We start from the raw sequence: 14216 nt of genomic DNA on the forward strand, positions 1-14216 counted from the left end.
ATTTTCTGGGAGCCTGGATAGAGCTTCCCAGCCCATCTTGCTGGCTCCTCCAGACCATCAGACTCGGCTATGCGATTCAGTTCGCCCGGCGCCCTCCCAAATTCAGAGGTGTCCACTTCACCTCAGTCAGGGCCGCAGATGCTCCCATCTTGCGTGCAGAGATCGCAACACTACTGGCAAAGGAAGCGATATATCCGGTCCCTCCAGCCGATATCAGGACGGGCTTCTACAGCCCGTACTTCATAGTACCCAACAAAAGAGGCAGGTTACGGCCGATCTTGGATCTGCGCGTCTTGAACCTGCCCCTTCACAGGCTACCGTTCAAGATGCTCACACAGAAACACATTTTCAGATGTGTCCGTCCCCAAGATTGGTTTGCAGCGATCGACCTGAAGGACGCGTACTTTCATGTCTCAATTCTTCCGCTCCACAGACCCTTTCTGCGGTTCGCGTTCGAAGGCAGAGCATATCAGTACACAGTCCTGCCCTTCGGGCTGTCCCTTTCCCCCCGTGTCTTCACGAAAGTCGCCGAAGCGGCCCTTGTTCCTCTCAGAGAACAGGGCATTCGCATTCTCAAATACCTCGACGACTGGCTCATTCTAGCACAGTCTCGGGACCAACTATGCGAACACAGGGACTTGGTGCTCACACACCTTAGCCGGTTGGGTCTTCGGGTCAACTGGGAAAAGAGTAAACTCTCTCCAACGCAGAGGATCTCTTTTCTCGTTATGGAACTGGACTCAGTCAGCCAGACAGCACGCCTCACACAGGATCTTGAACTTCCTGGATACATTCAAGAGCAGGACGGCGGTCCCACTGAAACAATTTCAGAGGCTCCTGGGGCATATGGCAGCAGCAGCAGCAGTTACACCGCTGGGGCTGCTCCATATGAGACCGCTTCAACACTGGCTTCTTGGCCGAGTCCCGAGGAGAGCGTGGCTACGCAGTTCTCACCGGGTTCAAATAACTCCTGCTTGCCGCCAAACCTTCATTCCGTGGTCAGACCTCTCATTTCTACGGGCAGGAGTACCCATAGAACAGGTCTCCAGGCATGCTGTGATACACACGGATGCCTCCGCCACCGGGCTCCCGTCGCATGTCGCAACTCGCCCGTTATCTCCTCCTGTGGAGTCAGAAGCATCTGAGGTCGCTTCGTGCCATTCACATTCCCGGGTTGCTCAACCGTGTGGCCGACGAGCTCTCACGAGCTGCGCTTCCCGGAGAGTGGAGACTCCACCCCCAGATGGTTCAGCTGATTTGGAGACGCTTTCGGCGAGGCTCAAGTAGATCTGTTCGCCTCCCCGGAGACGGCCCACTGCCAGCTCTTTTTCTCCCTGACCGAGGGAACAATCGGCACGGATGCACTGGCATGCAGCTGGCCGCGGGCCCTCCGCAAATATGCATTTCCCCCAGTGAGCCTTCTCGCACAGACATTGTGCAAGATCAGGGAGGACGTGGAACAGGTCCTTCTGGTAGCCCCTTACTGGCCCACGCGGACCTGGTTCCCCGAACTTATGCTCCTCGCGACAGCCCCTCCCTGGCAAATTCCTCTGAGGAAGGATCTTCTGACTCAGAGACGGGTCACCCTATGGCACCCGCATCCAGACCTCTGGAAATTACATGTCTGGTCCCGGGACGGGACGCGGAGGTTCTAAGTGACCTACCCCAAGGCGTAGTTGACACTATCACTTCGGCGCGAGCGCAGTCTACAAGACATGCCTACGCCCTAAAATGGAACCTGTTCGTTGATTGGTGTTCCTCCCAGGGAGAGGACCCCTGAAGATGCCCGATCAGAGCTGTGCTTTCCATTTTGCAGCAAGGGTTGGAGCGTAGGCTGACCCCCTCAACCCTGAAAGTCTATGTGGCTGCTATCTCTGCTAACCACGACCTCATAGAAGGAAGGTCGGTAGGGAAGCACGACCTGGTCACCAGGTTTCTTAGGGGCGCCAGAAGGTTAAATCCTACTAGGCCCCCCTCCGTGCCCTCTTGGGACCTGTCGCTAGTGCTCACAGCACTGCAGCTGTCTCCCTTTGAGCCTTTGCAGTCAGTAGAGCTTAAGTTTCTTTCAATGAAAACTCTGCTCCTGCTTGCATTGGCTTCCATCAAGAGGGTAGGAGACCTGCACGCATTTTCGGTCGACGATTCGTGCCTAGAGTTTGGCCCGGCGGATTCCCAGGTAACACTGAGGCCCCGGCCTGGTTATGTGCCCAAGGTTCCCACGACTCCCTTCAGGGACCAAGTGGTGAGCCTGCAAGCGCTGCCCTCGGAGGAGGCAGACCCAGCCCTGGCTTTGCTTTGTCCCGTCCGAGCACTAAGATGCTACGTTGACCGGACACAAAGCTTCAGGACCTCAGACCAGCTCTTTGTGTGTTATGGAGGCAGGCAGACGGTGAATGCCGTCTCCAAGTAGAGGATGGCCCACTGGATAGTGAATGCCATTACCCTGGCCTATCAGGTTCAGGGTGTGCCCTGCCCCCTCAGGTTGAAAGCACACTCAACTAGGAGTGTTGCATCCTCCTGGGCGTTGGCTCGTGGCGCCTCGCTAAATGACATTTGTAGAGCGGCGGGCTGGGCGAACCCTAACACATTCACGAGGTTCTATAGCCTTCGTGTAGACACAGTCTCCTCCTGTGTTCTCACCTCAAACGGGTAGAGGCACAGAGAGGCCTCGGGTCGGCTTGTTATACTGCTCCAAAGTAACCTGAGAGTAGCTCTGTCGAGTTCCTCCGCTGAGCTTGACAGCCGACGTAGCGGAATGTCAGGCGTCAGGCCCTCACTCGATGAATCCTTCAGAACCGGTAGAGGGCTAGGCTCTACGTAGAGACTTAACTGCATCTCTTACGAAATTCCACATTGCGCCCTAGAGGCTGTGTGTTTCCCCAATAGATCTTCTACCAGTAAATGAGGGTTCAATCACCTCCAATCTTCCATATAAACCTGAATTGAGTTATATGTGTATTGCTACGAACCTCCTATCGGAAGGACGTGAGCTCCGCATATTCCCAGTGCTCCAGCTTCACTGAAATGGCTGGTGCTCTGTTATACAGTGACTGGCTCTCCTTGATGCAAGCCCCTGGCCAAGCCAGTAACGGGACCCAGGAGGCCCGCTCAGGACACTGGAAGGGGCAGGCCCACGGCGCTTTGTTAGGGATCCCAATTCGTCGGTCTCGACAAGACGTCGAAGACACCGACTGATAGGGAACGTCTCGGTTACGTATTGTAACCCTCGTTCCCTGAAGGAGGGAACGGAGACGTCTCGTCCCGTCGCCGCGGCTCCTGTACCACCGTTGTACGGCCTGGCCTGTCCCAGCTCCTCAGCGAAATCTTAATGATGCATGCACCTGCTGCGCATTATATGCTCACGCTGTGATCAGCCGCAGCTGGCTGCAATCATGCATGCCAATATTCATTGGCTCGTTTGTATACACACAAAGTAGATTGGTCTCTCTAGGCGAGATCCCAATTCGTCGGTCTCGACGAGACGTCTCCGTTCCCTCCTTCAGGGAACAAGGGTTACAATACGTAACCGAGACGTTACTCCAAAACACTGTATTGTATTTCGATGTAACCCCCTTTGTAATCGTTAGTATTTTCATAAGTAACTGTAATTTAATTACCCTTTTTTTTCAGTAACTGTAACAGTTACATTTATTTAGTAATTAAATTACGTGACACCATTACATATAACTAGTTACTCCCCAACACTTTATATGTGTTTTTGCTGCTTTGGTGTGTCATGTATGTATCATACGTGCACCTCACTTTATGTTGTGAAGTGGGCTAATTGCAGCGCTGTCTTTCTCTCACATGGCGTTAATGAGATAACAGAGCTAATTTAATGGGAGGGGGGCCTCTGTGGGGTCAGCAGCAATTGCCTGGGTACAATTTCTCTGAAACAACTTCTGCCCAAGCGTTGTCATCTTTAAAATGCTTGTCTTCTCTAATTGGGTGAAAATGCCTACCAGATGCTTGTAAAAAAAAAAAAAAAAAAAAGTGAAATTCCTCAACCTAATCGCTCCGCCAATCCGCCTGGAGACGGTCAGGGCATGATGTCAGAATAGCTGTGGGACTCCTTAGGGAGGTATGCAATTCTTTCTTTCTTTCTTTCTTTCTTTCTTTCTTTCTTTCGATCATTTTTTAAATTCTGTCATTTGTTTATTTGTTCTTTCTTTACTTTGTTTATACATTCTTTTTTGTTTGTTTATTCATTCTTTCATTTGTTCCTTTCTTTAATGCATTTGTTCTTTTTTGTTTGTCTTTCAGTTGTTATTTAGTGTTCTTTTGTTCTCGCTTTTGTTTATTCATTCTTCCTTATGTTTGTTTTCATTTGTTCTTTCGTTTGTTTCTTTCTTGCTTGCTTTCCTTCCTTACTGTTGTTTATTCATTTGTTCCTTCTTTTGTTTATCATCCTTTCTTTTTATTTCTTATTTTGAAGACTCCCCTGACTCTTCATCGATAGCCAAAGCCGTTTCTGTCCGTCCGTGTCTGTGGATCTGGTGTCCCTCAGGTCTGTGCTGGCAGTTAGCCTGGACCCTCTTCTGTAAGGGAGGATTTAGGATTTAGATCAAACGGCCTCTCTGCTCTTGGTTCTGAACTAGCGAGGAAAGGCCCAGCGTTGGACCCATTCCTCTGCCACAAAGGGGTCTCGCTATAATTACTCAAAGCTGTGAGGTGTGTGTGTGTGTGAGGAAATGCTCGCAGGGCTTATGGAGCTATGAAACCATGGAGAGCTCAGAGACGGAGGTGGGAGGGAGGGGATGACTCAGGGGTACAAGGCAGGGCCTCCCATTGCTGGTAAATAGGAGCAAGCAGGTGCCAGTGAGTCTAGACTGCGTGATTTGGAGGCCTGGGACCAGGTTATGTGATACTCAATATGGGAAAGGCCTGATTGCTCACTGCTGCCTCTTCACAGGCCTGCATTGGTCTGTTCATGCCTTCCTGTTTAACATCCACCATAGCCATGCCCATTGCAGCCTGTGGAACTCCTCTTTCTTCATCTGTTCATCTCCTCATGCCTCACACGTGCTGAATCCATTGGCCGCTGGCCAGTTATCTTCTTAAGACAGGCCTGCCAAGTCTCTCTCATTTGGCCGTTATCAGCTGCAGCACTGGACCTGATTGAAGCCGACTGTGGGATATTGTCTCAACTCTCTCTGGCTTTGCAATAAAAACACAAATAGCAATCTTTTTGCCAACAGTGACAGCACTAATACTTTTCCCTGTCAGGAACCGTTTTTTTCATCATTTATTTATTTTCTTTTGTTTTCTGTCTGATTGTTGGACAATACTCCACATGGAATACTCCTCAGTTTTGAAATGTGCTTCTATAGGGCCATTGTGATATCACGCTCTGAGAGCATTTGGAAACCATACATGAGCTCTGATGCGACAACCTATTCTGGGCTTTACACTAGATTAAGCTTTTTAAGTTACTTGTCTGTCAGACAGGTGTCAGGCCATATGAACCTTAATGAACCTAAAGCATGGTGCGTGTTATAACTAAACAAAATAAAAGGACTAAACCAGTCTCAGGGCTCTAGAGTGCGACCAAATTTCTCAATGGTGCGACTAAAAAAAATCAAAGGTTGCACCGGTGCGACCAGCCGTTCGAGGTGGAAAAAAACGAAACTCCGTCACTCTTAAAGTCTCCCTGTTGCTCAACAACAGACACACATTAGACCCATATCGTGGTCTAAACCAATCAGAGATGAAGGACGATCCCGCCCCCCCTCTGATTGGCCGTGGTCCAGATATTCCCGTACGTGTGTGTACGTTTGAAAATGCATGTGATCCAGTCAGGCTGTCTCTACATGGTCAAGCGTTTACAATGCCTCCTCCACAAAAACACGGACTGGATCGCGGACTCCATTCATAAAAAACGAATTTACTATGGCGCGGAATGCCACGTAATACGTCGATTTTTGGATTGATAAATCAAAAGTTGGTCTGTCACTTAATTCAAATCGCGATATGGACTAGTGTCTGTGAAAACTGAAAGGCAAAAAGACCGTTTAATATGAATCCTGCATGTTCCGTTTGCCTGTTTGTGTATGGTGGAGACGTGTATTTTTTTTTTTTAACTACACGCGTATAGGCAACTGAAGCACGCGTGACGCTCCCGCTAATTTTTGGCCTTTGCATCTCACATGAACAGAAACTCAATCTCCAAACCTGCTGTGAGTGTCACTTTTACCGTTTCATTTGTGAAAGCATCATATCATACTGTACACACAGAAACTTCACGGCAACCTGTCAAAATAAAAGTACGGTTTAACATGAAACAGAACAATATTAGTCCTGTATTACTTCTGTACAGTATAATGTAGGTGTTTATATATTCCTATTTATAAATCATATATATGTTTGCCAAAAAATAAAAAGGTTTATTTATCATTTGATTAAAAATAAATAAATGTTTATGCTTTCATTTGATTATGAGAAAAATTAAAACAAGAATTTCTAAAAAAAAAAAAAAAAAAGATTGTAGAGCCCTATTGTTCAAAATGTTAAAATAGAGAGTTTTGGACTTATTTTTTCACTGAAATGTTTCGTAACCTAGGGGGAACACTGATTCTTATGAAGAAAAATGGCTTGAACGTAAACCCAACGTACAGCAATGATGTTGCATGCGCCCAATTTATAGGAGTCATCGCTTCAAGCCATGAGGTGTTCAGTTTGAAGCCCTTAAAACACTTAATTTAGATTTTCTTTTTAGTTAATTATCTTGAAATTTTTTAAGTTTAAATTTCAGCTCAGTAAAGCACTTTAAGCACCAACACTTTTACAGTAAGTTGCCTTTCTTGTAGAATTGTGCTTCAAATAAAGAACTTTATATTGACCAGATTGTTAGTTAATCATTTACAAGTCAATATTGCCTATATGGACAGGGATTTAAAAAAAAAAAGTGAACTTGTAAAACTGCGGTGTTAAATGTGATGCGGTTGAAAATGTGGGTGCACCTAACTTTTGTGCTGGTGCACCTAAGAAAAAAAGTTAGGCGCACCAGTGCAACCAGTGCAAAAAGTTAGTCTAGAGCCCTGAGTCTAAAATGATCTACAGTGGAGATCAAAAGTTTACATACACCTTGTATAATCTGCAAAATGCTCATAATTTTACCAAAATAAGAGGGATCGTACAAAATGCATGTTATTTTTTATTTAGTTTTATTAGACCTGAATAAGATATTTCACATAAAAAACATTGAATTTATCAAAATGACCCTGTTAGAAAGTTCACATATCCTTGATTCTTAATACTGAATGATCCACAGCTGTGTTTTTTTGTTTAGTGATAGTTGTTCATGAGTCCTTTGTTTATCCTGAATGGTTAAATTGCCTACCGTTCTTCAGAAAAATTCTTCAGGTCCCACAATTGGTTTGGTTTTTCAGCATTTTTATGTATTTAAACCCTTTAAAGCAATGATTTTGAGATCCATTTTTTCATACTGATGACTACTGAGGGACTCATATGCAACTATTACAGAAGGTTCAAACACTCACCGATGCTTCAGAAGGAAAAACAATGCATTACGAGCCGGGGAGTGAAAACTTTGAATTTGAAGATCAGGGTAAATTTAACTTATTTTGTGTTCTGGGAAACGTAAGTATCTTCTGTAGCTTCTAAAGGGCAGTACTAAATGAGAAAAATATGATATTTAGGCAAAATAAGAAAAACGTACACATCTTCATTCTGTTCAAAAGTTTACACCCCTGGCTCTTAATGCATTGTTTTTCCTTCTAAATCATTAGTGAGAGTTTGAACCTTCTGTGATAGTTGCATATGAGTCTCTCAGTTGTCCTTAGTGTGAAAAGATAGATCTCAGAATCATTCAGTCATTGTTGGAAAGGGTTCAAATGCACAAAAATGCTGAAAAACCAAAGAATTTGTGGGACCTGAAGGATTTTTTCAACTATTATTTTCTCTTGGTAAAATAATTAACATTTTGCAGATTCTTCAAGGTGTATGTAAACTTTTTACCTTAACCGTAACGTCTAGGTTACATACGTAACCCTCGTTCCCTGAAGGAGGGAACGGAGACGTTACATTGGGAATTGCCTGAGAGACCAATCATCTCTGAGCCTTATTCAAAAGGCCAATGAACATTGGTGAGTGGTATTTGCATGCCAAGCCACTCCCCCGTACATACGGGTATATAAGATGGCGGCGCGCACCACTCATTCAGGTATTCGCTGAAGAGCCGAGTCAAGCCGGCGTCAGCGTGGCAGGGGAATATAACGTCTCCGTTCCCTCCTTCACGGAACGAGGGTTACATACGTAACCTAGACGTTCCCCTTCAGTCGAATCACTTCGACGTTACATTGGGAACAGACCCATGGAACAGGCCACGACCCTGACGCCGCGTTACGCACAAGACCACGTGCCGGCAGGTCTTTTCAGATGTGTCCGCAGGCGGCCATTGTAACGTAACCTTCCCAATGCCCTGAGGGCCAATAGAGGGGGGCCCACAGGGATGCCAGTTGTACTGAAGCAGAGGTTGGGGGGGGGGCGGAGCACATGAGATCTTTACATGTGGAATGAAAATAAATTCAATATATCCATAAGTCTTTAGGGATATAAGAGGAAAACAGCAGCCTTCTGGCTGACCACTGGAAAATACTAAAAACATATTGCCACAACCTGCAGGGCGAAGGAGACCCGGCAGGAGCACAGTAGGAACTGCTCCGCATCTAGCCCTGACTGCGGGGCATGGAGGACCCAGGGTTCACCAAGGGGCTACATCCTGGGAAAATAGCGCACGGATCCTCGTGGGAATGGCGCAGCAAGCCGACAACAGCCGCCCTCCCGCTCACCTGAAGTCCTTATGTTAGGACATGGGAGGAGACGGCCTCTACGTGAAGGTTATAGAACCTGGCGAAGGTATTTAGTGTCACCCAGCCCGCAGCTCTACAGATATCTGCTAGAGAGGCGCCATGAGCCAACGCATAGGATGAGGCGACACTCCGTGTGGAGTGGGCACGAACACCTAAGGGGCATGGCAGTCCCTGATACAAATATGACAGGGAGATGGCATCTACCACCCAATGAGCCAACCTCTGTTTGGAGACAACATTTCCTTTCTGCTGACCTCCGAAGCAAATAAAGAGCTGCTCAGTGCATCTGAAGTGCAGAGTGCGGTCTACATATATGCGTAAAGCACGGACTGGACACAACATCGCAAAAGCTGGGTCTGCCTCCTCCAGGGGCAGAGCTTGCAGGTTCACCACCTGATTTTGGAAAGGCGTGGTGGGAACCTTGGGCACATAGCCGGGCCGGGGTCTCAGGATGACGTGAGAATCACCGGGCCCAAATTCTAGGCACGCTTCGCTGACAGAAAAAGCCTGTAGGTCCCCTACCCTCTTGATGGAAGCCAGGGCAGTCAGGAGCGCTGTCTTAAGCGACAGAAGTTTAAGCTCGACTGACGCCAGTGGCTCGAATGGGGCGTCCCGCAGGCCTCGGAGGGCGACGGAGAGATCCCAAGAGGGTACGAGGTGCGTTCTTGGAGGATTAATCCTCCTCGCACCTCTCAGGAACCTCACAATGAGTTGGTGCTTACCAAGAGATGTTCCATCTACTGTGTTGTGATACGCTGCGATAGCGGCAACGTACACTCTGATAGTCGAAGGGGACAGCCTGCACTCCAACTTCTCTTGCAGAAAGGAAAGCACTACTGCAATCGTGCATCTCTGTGGGTCCTCTCCGCGAGAGGAACACCAGTCAGCGAACAGACCCCATCTAGTGCGTAAGCCTGCCTGGTAGAGGGAGCTTGGGACTGAGTGATAGTTTCTATCACGGCCTGGGGAAGGCCGCAGAGGTCTGCAGGTGCCAATCTGTGCCCTAGCAGGGAGGGGCTGCCGCAAGGGAGACGGTTACTAAGACCTAGGTCCGGGTGGGCAATTCCCGTGGCGCAACCAACAAGACTTACTCCTCGTCCTCCCTGGACTTGCACAGTATCTGCGCAAGGAGGCTCGCTGGGGTGGAGGCGTAGTTGAGCCCCGGAGGTCAGCTGCGTGTCTCTGCCACTTTGAGAAGAGGCAACTGGCAATGGGTGGAATCGGGAAGGGCGAGCGGATGTGGCTGGGCCTTGCCGATATAGCTCCGAACTAGCTGAAATGTCACGGGGTGGAGTCGCCATTCTGCAGGGTGGGTGGACTGCCGTGGGAGTCAACAGGCTGCACGGTTGAGTTTCCCTGCTATGTAGTCAATAGCACGTGGCGACGTCTGCCACGTTTGACTCCGTGGGAGCAGATGGTGGACGAGCTGTAAGTGCCCGTTGTACACGGCATCTCAACCCATGGTAAGCCACGGGCTGACTAGTCGGCAACACTGCGGGAAAATGCCAGTCCGGAGTGAGCCGAGATGCCATGCCCATCTTGGGACCCGATCGTGCTGAAGCGGTCTCACATGAAACAAGCTCAGCGGCAGAGCGGCTAGAGCTGTCATGTGCCCCAGGAGCCTCTGAATTTTGAGAGGGACCGCTGAGTTGTGCCTGAATAAACTCAGGCAGTACAGCACTGACTGCGCGCTCTTGGTAGTAAGGCAGGCTGTCTTGTGGACCGAGTCCGGCTCCCGACCGAGGAAAGAGATCCTGAACTGGGCAGAGTTTGCTCTTCCCTCGGTTGGCCTGAAGGACCAGATGGCAGGGGTGCCGGTGCACCAGGTCCCCTAATTCACACAACGGAACTCGCGAGTGGGCTGCACGGCGCCAGTCGTCGAGACAGTTGGAAGCGCGAATCCCTGTCTGCCGAAAAGGGCACAAGGGAGCTCCCGTGGCCTAAAGAAGGATGCGGGGAGGAGGGGACTGGCCAAATGGAAGCACCTCGCACTGAAGCGCTCGACCCCCGGGGACAGACCGCAGAAGGGGTCTGTGCCGGAGAAAGATCGAGACGCGACAGTGGGTGCCTTTCAGAAGGATGTACGTCCTGGAGAAGAGTCTAACTGCACTAAGCAGCGCTTACCTTCTTCCCTGGTTCCCGCGCTGGCGACAGAAGGCTCAGAGTCTGGTTCCGAGGAGTGTAAGTGCTGCTCAGGAAGGGAACTCGAAGCCACAGAGGTGAGGCAATTAGCTCTTTTTGTGAAAATGTGGGTACCGCAGCATTGAAGTACACAGTGGCTCCCGGCCCTCCACCGGGAGGGGGAACGTTGATGTTGTCGTCCCCTGAAGAGCAATCTCCATCATGCTGAGGTGCAGAAGTCCGCAGGGCTTTTGGAGCCGGCGGAAGGTTTGGCACAGTGATTTGCAAGTCCCCCTCGTGTCTCGCCATGGCGGCTGAAAAATATTGACGGTTTAACCGCCTACCGCGGGACGACGAGGGGAGCCATCTCACGAACGAGTGGCGAGTCTTCAGTGTGGCCATGGTCATGCGTTCGCAATGAACGCACGTACCATCCATGAACGCCGCCTCAGCATGTTCGCGACCCAGATGTGAGGCAGCATTCATGTCCGTCCAGAGAGGTGAGGAAACTGCCGCACCCAGAAACGCACGGCCGGAAAGCCTTTCTTAAAAGAACGTCTTACACAGCCGTGAGAAATTGCTCTTTTAGTCCCGGTCTGCCCAGGGAGGAAACCGGGCTTGCTCGCTGGAGAACAGGAGGCTTTGTTGAGGTCGTGAAAACGGCCGCCCGCAGGATCCCGCTGGCGGCTGCCGAGAAATCACTCTTTTAGATGTTCCTCTTTTCAATCGGCAGCACACCAGCGGGGAAGAGCAGCAGGAACGTTGTCTTTCTTCGAAGAAAGTCAGGCTTGAGCATGGAGAGGCTCTGAAAACGAAAATCTGAATGAGTGGTGTGCGCCACCATCTTATATACCCGTATGTACGGGGGAGTGGCTTCGCACGCAAATACAGTGTTCATTGGCCTTTTGAATAAGGCTTAGAGATGATTGGTCTCTCAGGCGATTCCCAATGTAACGTCAAAGTGATTTGACTGAAGGGGAACTTGTGCTAAAAATGCCATCAAGTTGTGATATTTTTGTTTAAATATATTTATTTTTCCCTCTGTGAGTTTCTGAATTTTTTCTGTTGTTGTCCCAACCAAACATTGATCTTAAACCCTGGTATGCCATCTGGTGATTGGGTCTGGTGGTTTAATGTTTTCATGTTTATACCATATGTATGGTATTTTAATTGAAATCATATGTTGTGTGTGTGCAGCTCATGCAAATGCTCTTTGAACATGGCGAAGAGAGAATCGACACAGAGCTCATTTCTTTCTGCATCAACCTGGCTTCTAACAAGACTAACGCTCAGATTATCTGTGAGGGTAAGAGCCTGAATCTCATTTCTCCTGGAATAACATGCAACATTGAGCTTCACTGTCAAAAACATCTGTATTTACGTGTCATAAAGCATACTGTCACACATCAGTGACAACTGTTGCTTCTCTATAATAAATAATACATAGAATCCTCCCAAACTTATAAACAGTATATGTCTGAACATGGATATTTGTGCATTTGCTCTGCAGGTAACGGATTAAAGATGCTCATGAAAAGAGCCCTCAAACTGAAGGACCCACTGCTGATGAAAATGATCAGGAACATCTCACAGCACGATGGACCACTGAAACAGCTTTTCATTGTACACACAGTATTCTGCCATTACATTAAAAGTCACAAGTTACACATTTTATTGAAAACCTAATTTATCATTGTTGTGTTGACCTTTACTATTAAGCATTCACTTTACAACTAAAAACAATACATACTGTGAATGGTAAATGATACTTAAAATTATTTCATGAAGCAAAATTGAAACCTTAAGTGTCTTACAGAGTGGGAATTACTGTGCTAAATTAATACCTAAACATATTTTATCATTTACCCTTCAGGACTATGTGGGAGATCTGGCAGCTCAGATCAAGCAGGAGGGCGATGAAGAGTTTGTTATCGAGTGCTTGGGTACAATGGCAAACCTCACCATACCTGACCTGGACTGGGAGCTTCTACTGAAAGAGTACAACCTGGTGCCCTACCTCAAAGACCACCTCAAACCTGGTAAAGCTTATCTATACCTGTTTGTGTAGGTGTTTCAGGGCATATTTGTAATGGAAAGCTAATATACAGCCTGCTACATACAGTACAGTGCTACACTTTATGAGTAGTTGATGCATAATGTGTCATTGGGCCTTTTTATTGACATCAGGGTGTTAGTTTTTTCATTTTTCATGACCTTTTGCCTGTTCATTAGGTCCTGTTGTTTTTCAAATGATTATGAAATTAAATGATTCATATACTTTATACTACATCCTATTTTGTCGCTATAGAAAATGGTAATAATATATGACAAAAACTCTATAGAGTTAAACTGAAGGAAAAATTATGGAACAAAACATGGTCAGCTCAAAGTGTCAAATCAAATTTTTGGTCCCAAATTTGTATCAGTTTTACTGGTAGTCCACTGTATGAAGGTATAATATGTCACAGTTTAATTTATTTTGCTATCCTCACTTACATAAATTAACTATAGTGTCCTGCACCCACTAGTAAAAAAAATATCCAAAAATTATATCTAGTGTCTGAATAATTTTAGGTTTGTCTGTGTATCTGCAGTGTAGTACATTGTGCAACACCACTTACCTCACATTTATGAGAGACATCTGCTTATAATCCTAAAAATAAATATTATAATTTTGTTCATCTTGTAATCCAATCTTGTGTAAAAAAAAAAAAAAGGTCAAACTTCTGACATCAGCTTACTTTATTTTTCACAATTAAATGATACAAATTAAAGGGATAGTTTACTGGAAAATGAAAATTACCCCATGATTTACTCTTCCTCAAGCCATCCTAGGAGTATATACCTTTTTTCTTTCAGATGAATGCAATCGGAGTTATATTAAAAATGTCCTGGCTCTCCCAAGCTTTATAATGGCAGCGAATGGCTGTTAAGATTTTAAAGTCAAATAAAGTGCATCTATCAATCATAAAAAAGTACTCCACATGGCTCTGGGGTTAATAAAGTCCTTCTTCTGAATGAATCTGTGTTTTTGTTCTTTAGATTCCGTTAACTGCCGTAATGCGGATGATGTAGCGTTAGCTCCGGTGAGAATATGCTAGCCTTGCGAGAACCAAGTTTTTTTTTTTACAGCAAAGGAAAAACAGTCTCCTCTTGGCTTTTATCAAAATCCTCTGACATTTTTCTTTACAAATCCTCATTTTGTACTTCTGATTCGTGACTGGTGTTTTGTTTTGCTCTCTCTGCTGCGCTTCCACGTTCATC

The 14216-nt window shown here is 46.9% G+C and overlaps 1 protein-coding gene across 1 annotated transcript in view; it reads left to right on the forward strand.

Annotated features, from left to right (window-relative positions):
* kifap3b (kinesin-associated protein 3b) overlaps nucleotides 1–14216 on the forward strand; it is a 58757-nt gene that overhangs the window by 21459 nt on the left and 23082 nt on the right. The window contains exons 12-14 of the mRNA XM_073848409.1: nucleotides 12150–12258; nucleotides 12463–12575; nucleotides 12826–12991. Of these exons, the coding sequence (XP_073704510.1) occupies nucleotides 12150–12258; nucleotides 12463–12575; nucleotides 12826–12991 (388 nt within the window). The remainder of the gene's footprint in view (nucleotides 1–12149; nucleotides 12259–12462; nucleotides 12576–12825; nucleotides 12992–14216) is intronic.

Source organism: Garra rufa, chromosome 10 (assembly GCF_049309525.1).
Source record: "Garra rufa chromosome 10, GarRuf1.0, whole genome shotgun sequence".
Classification (NCBI taxonomy): domain Eukaryota; kingdom Metazoa; phylum Chordata; class Actinopteri; order Cypriniformes; family Cyprinidae; genus Garra; species Garra rufa.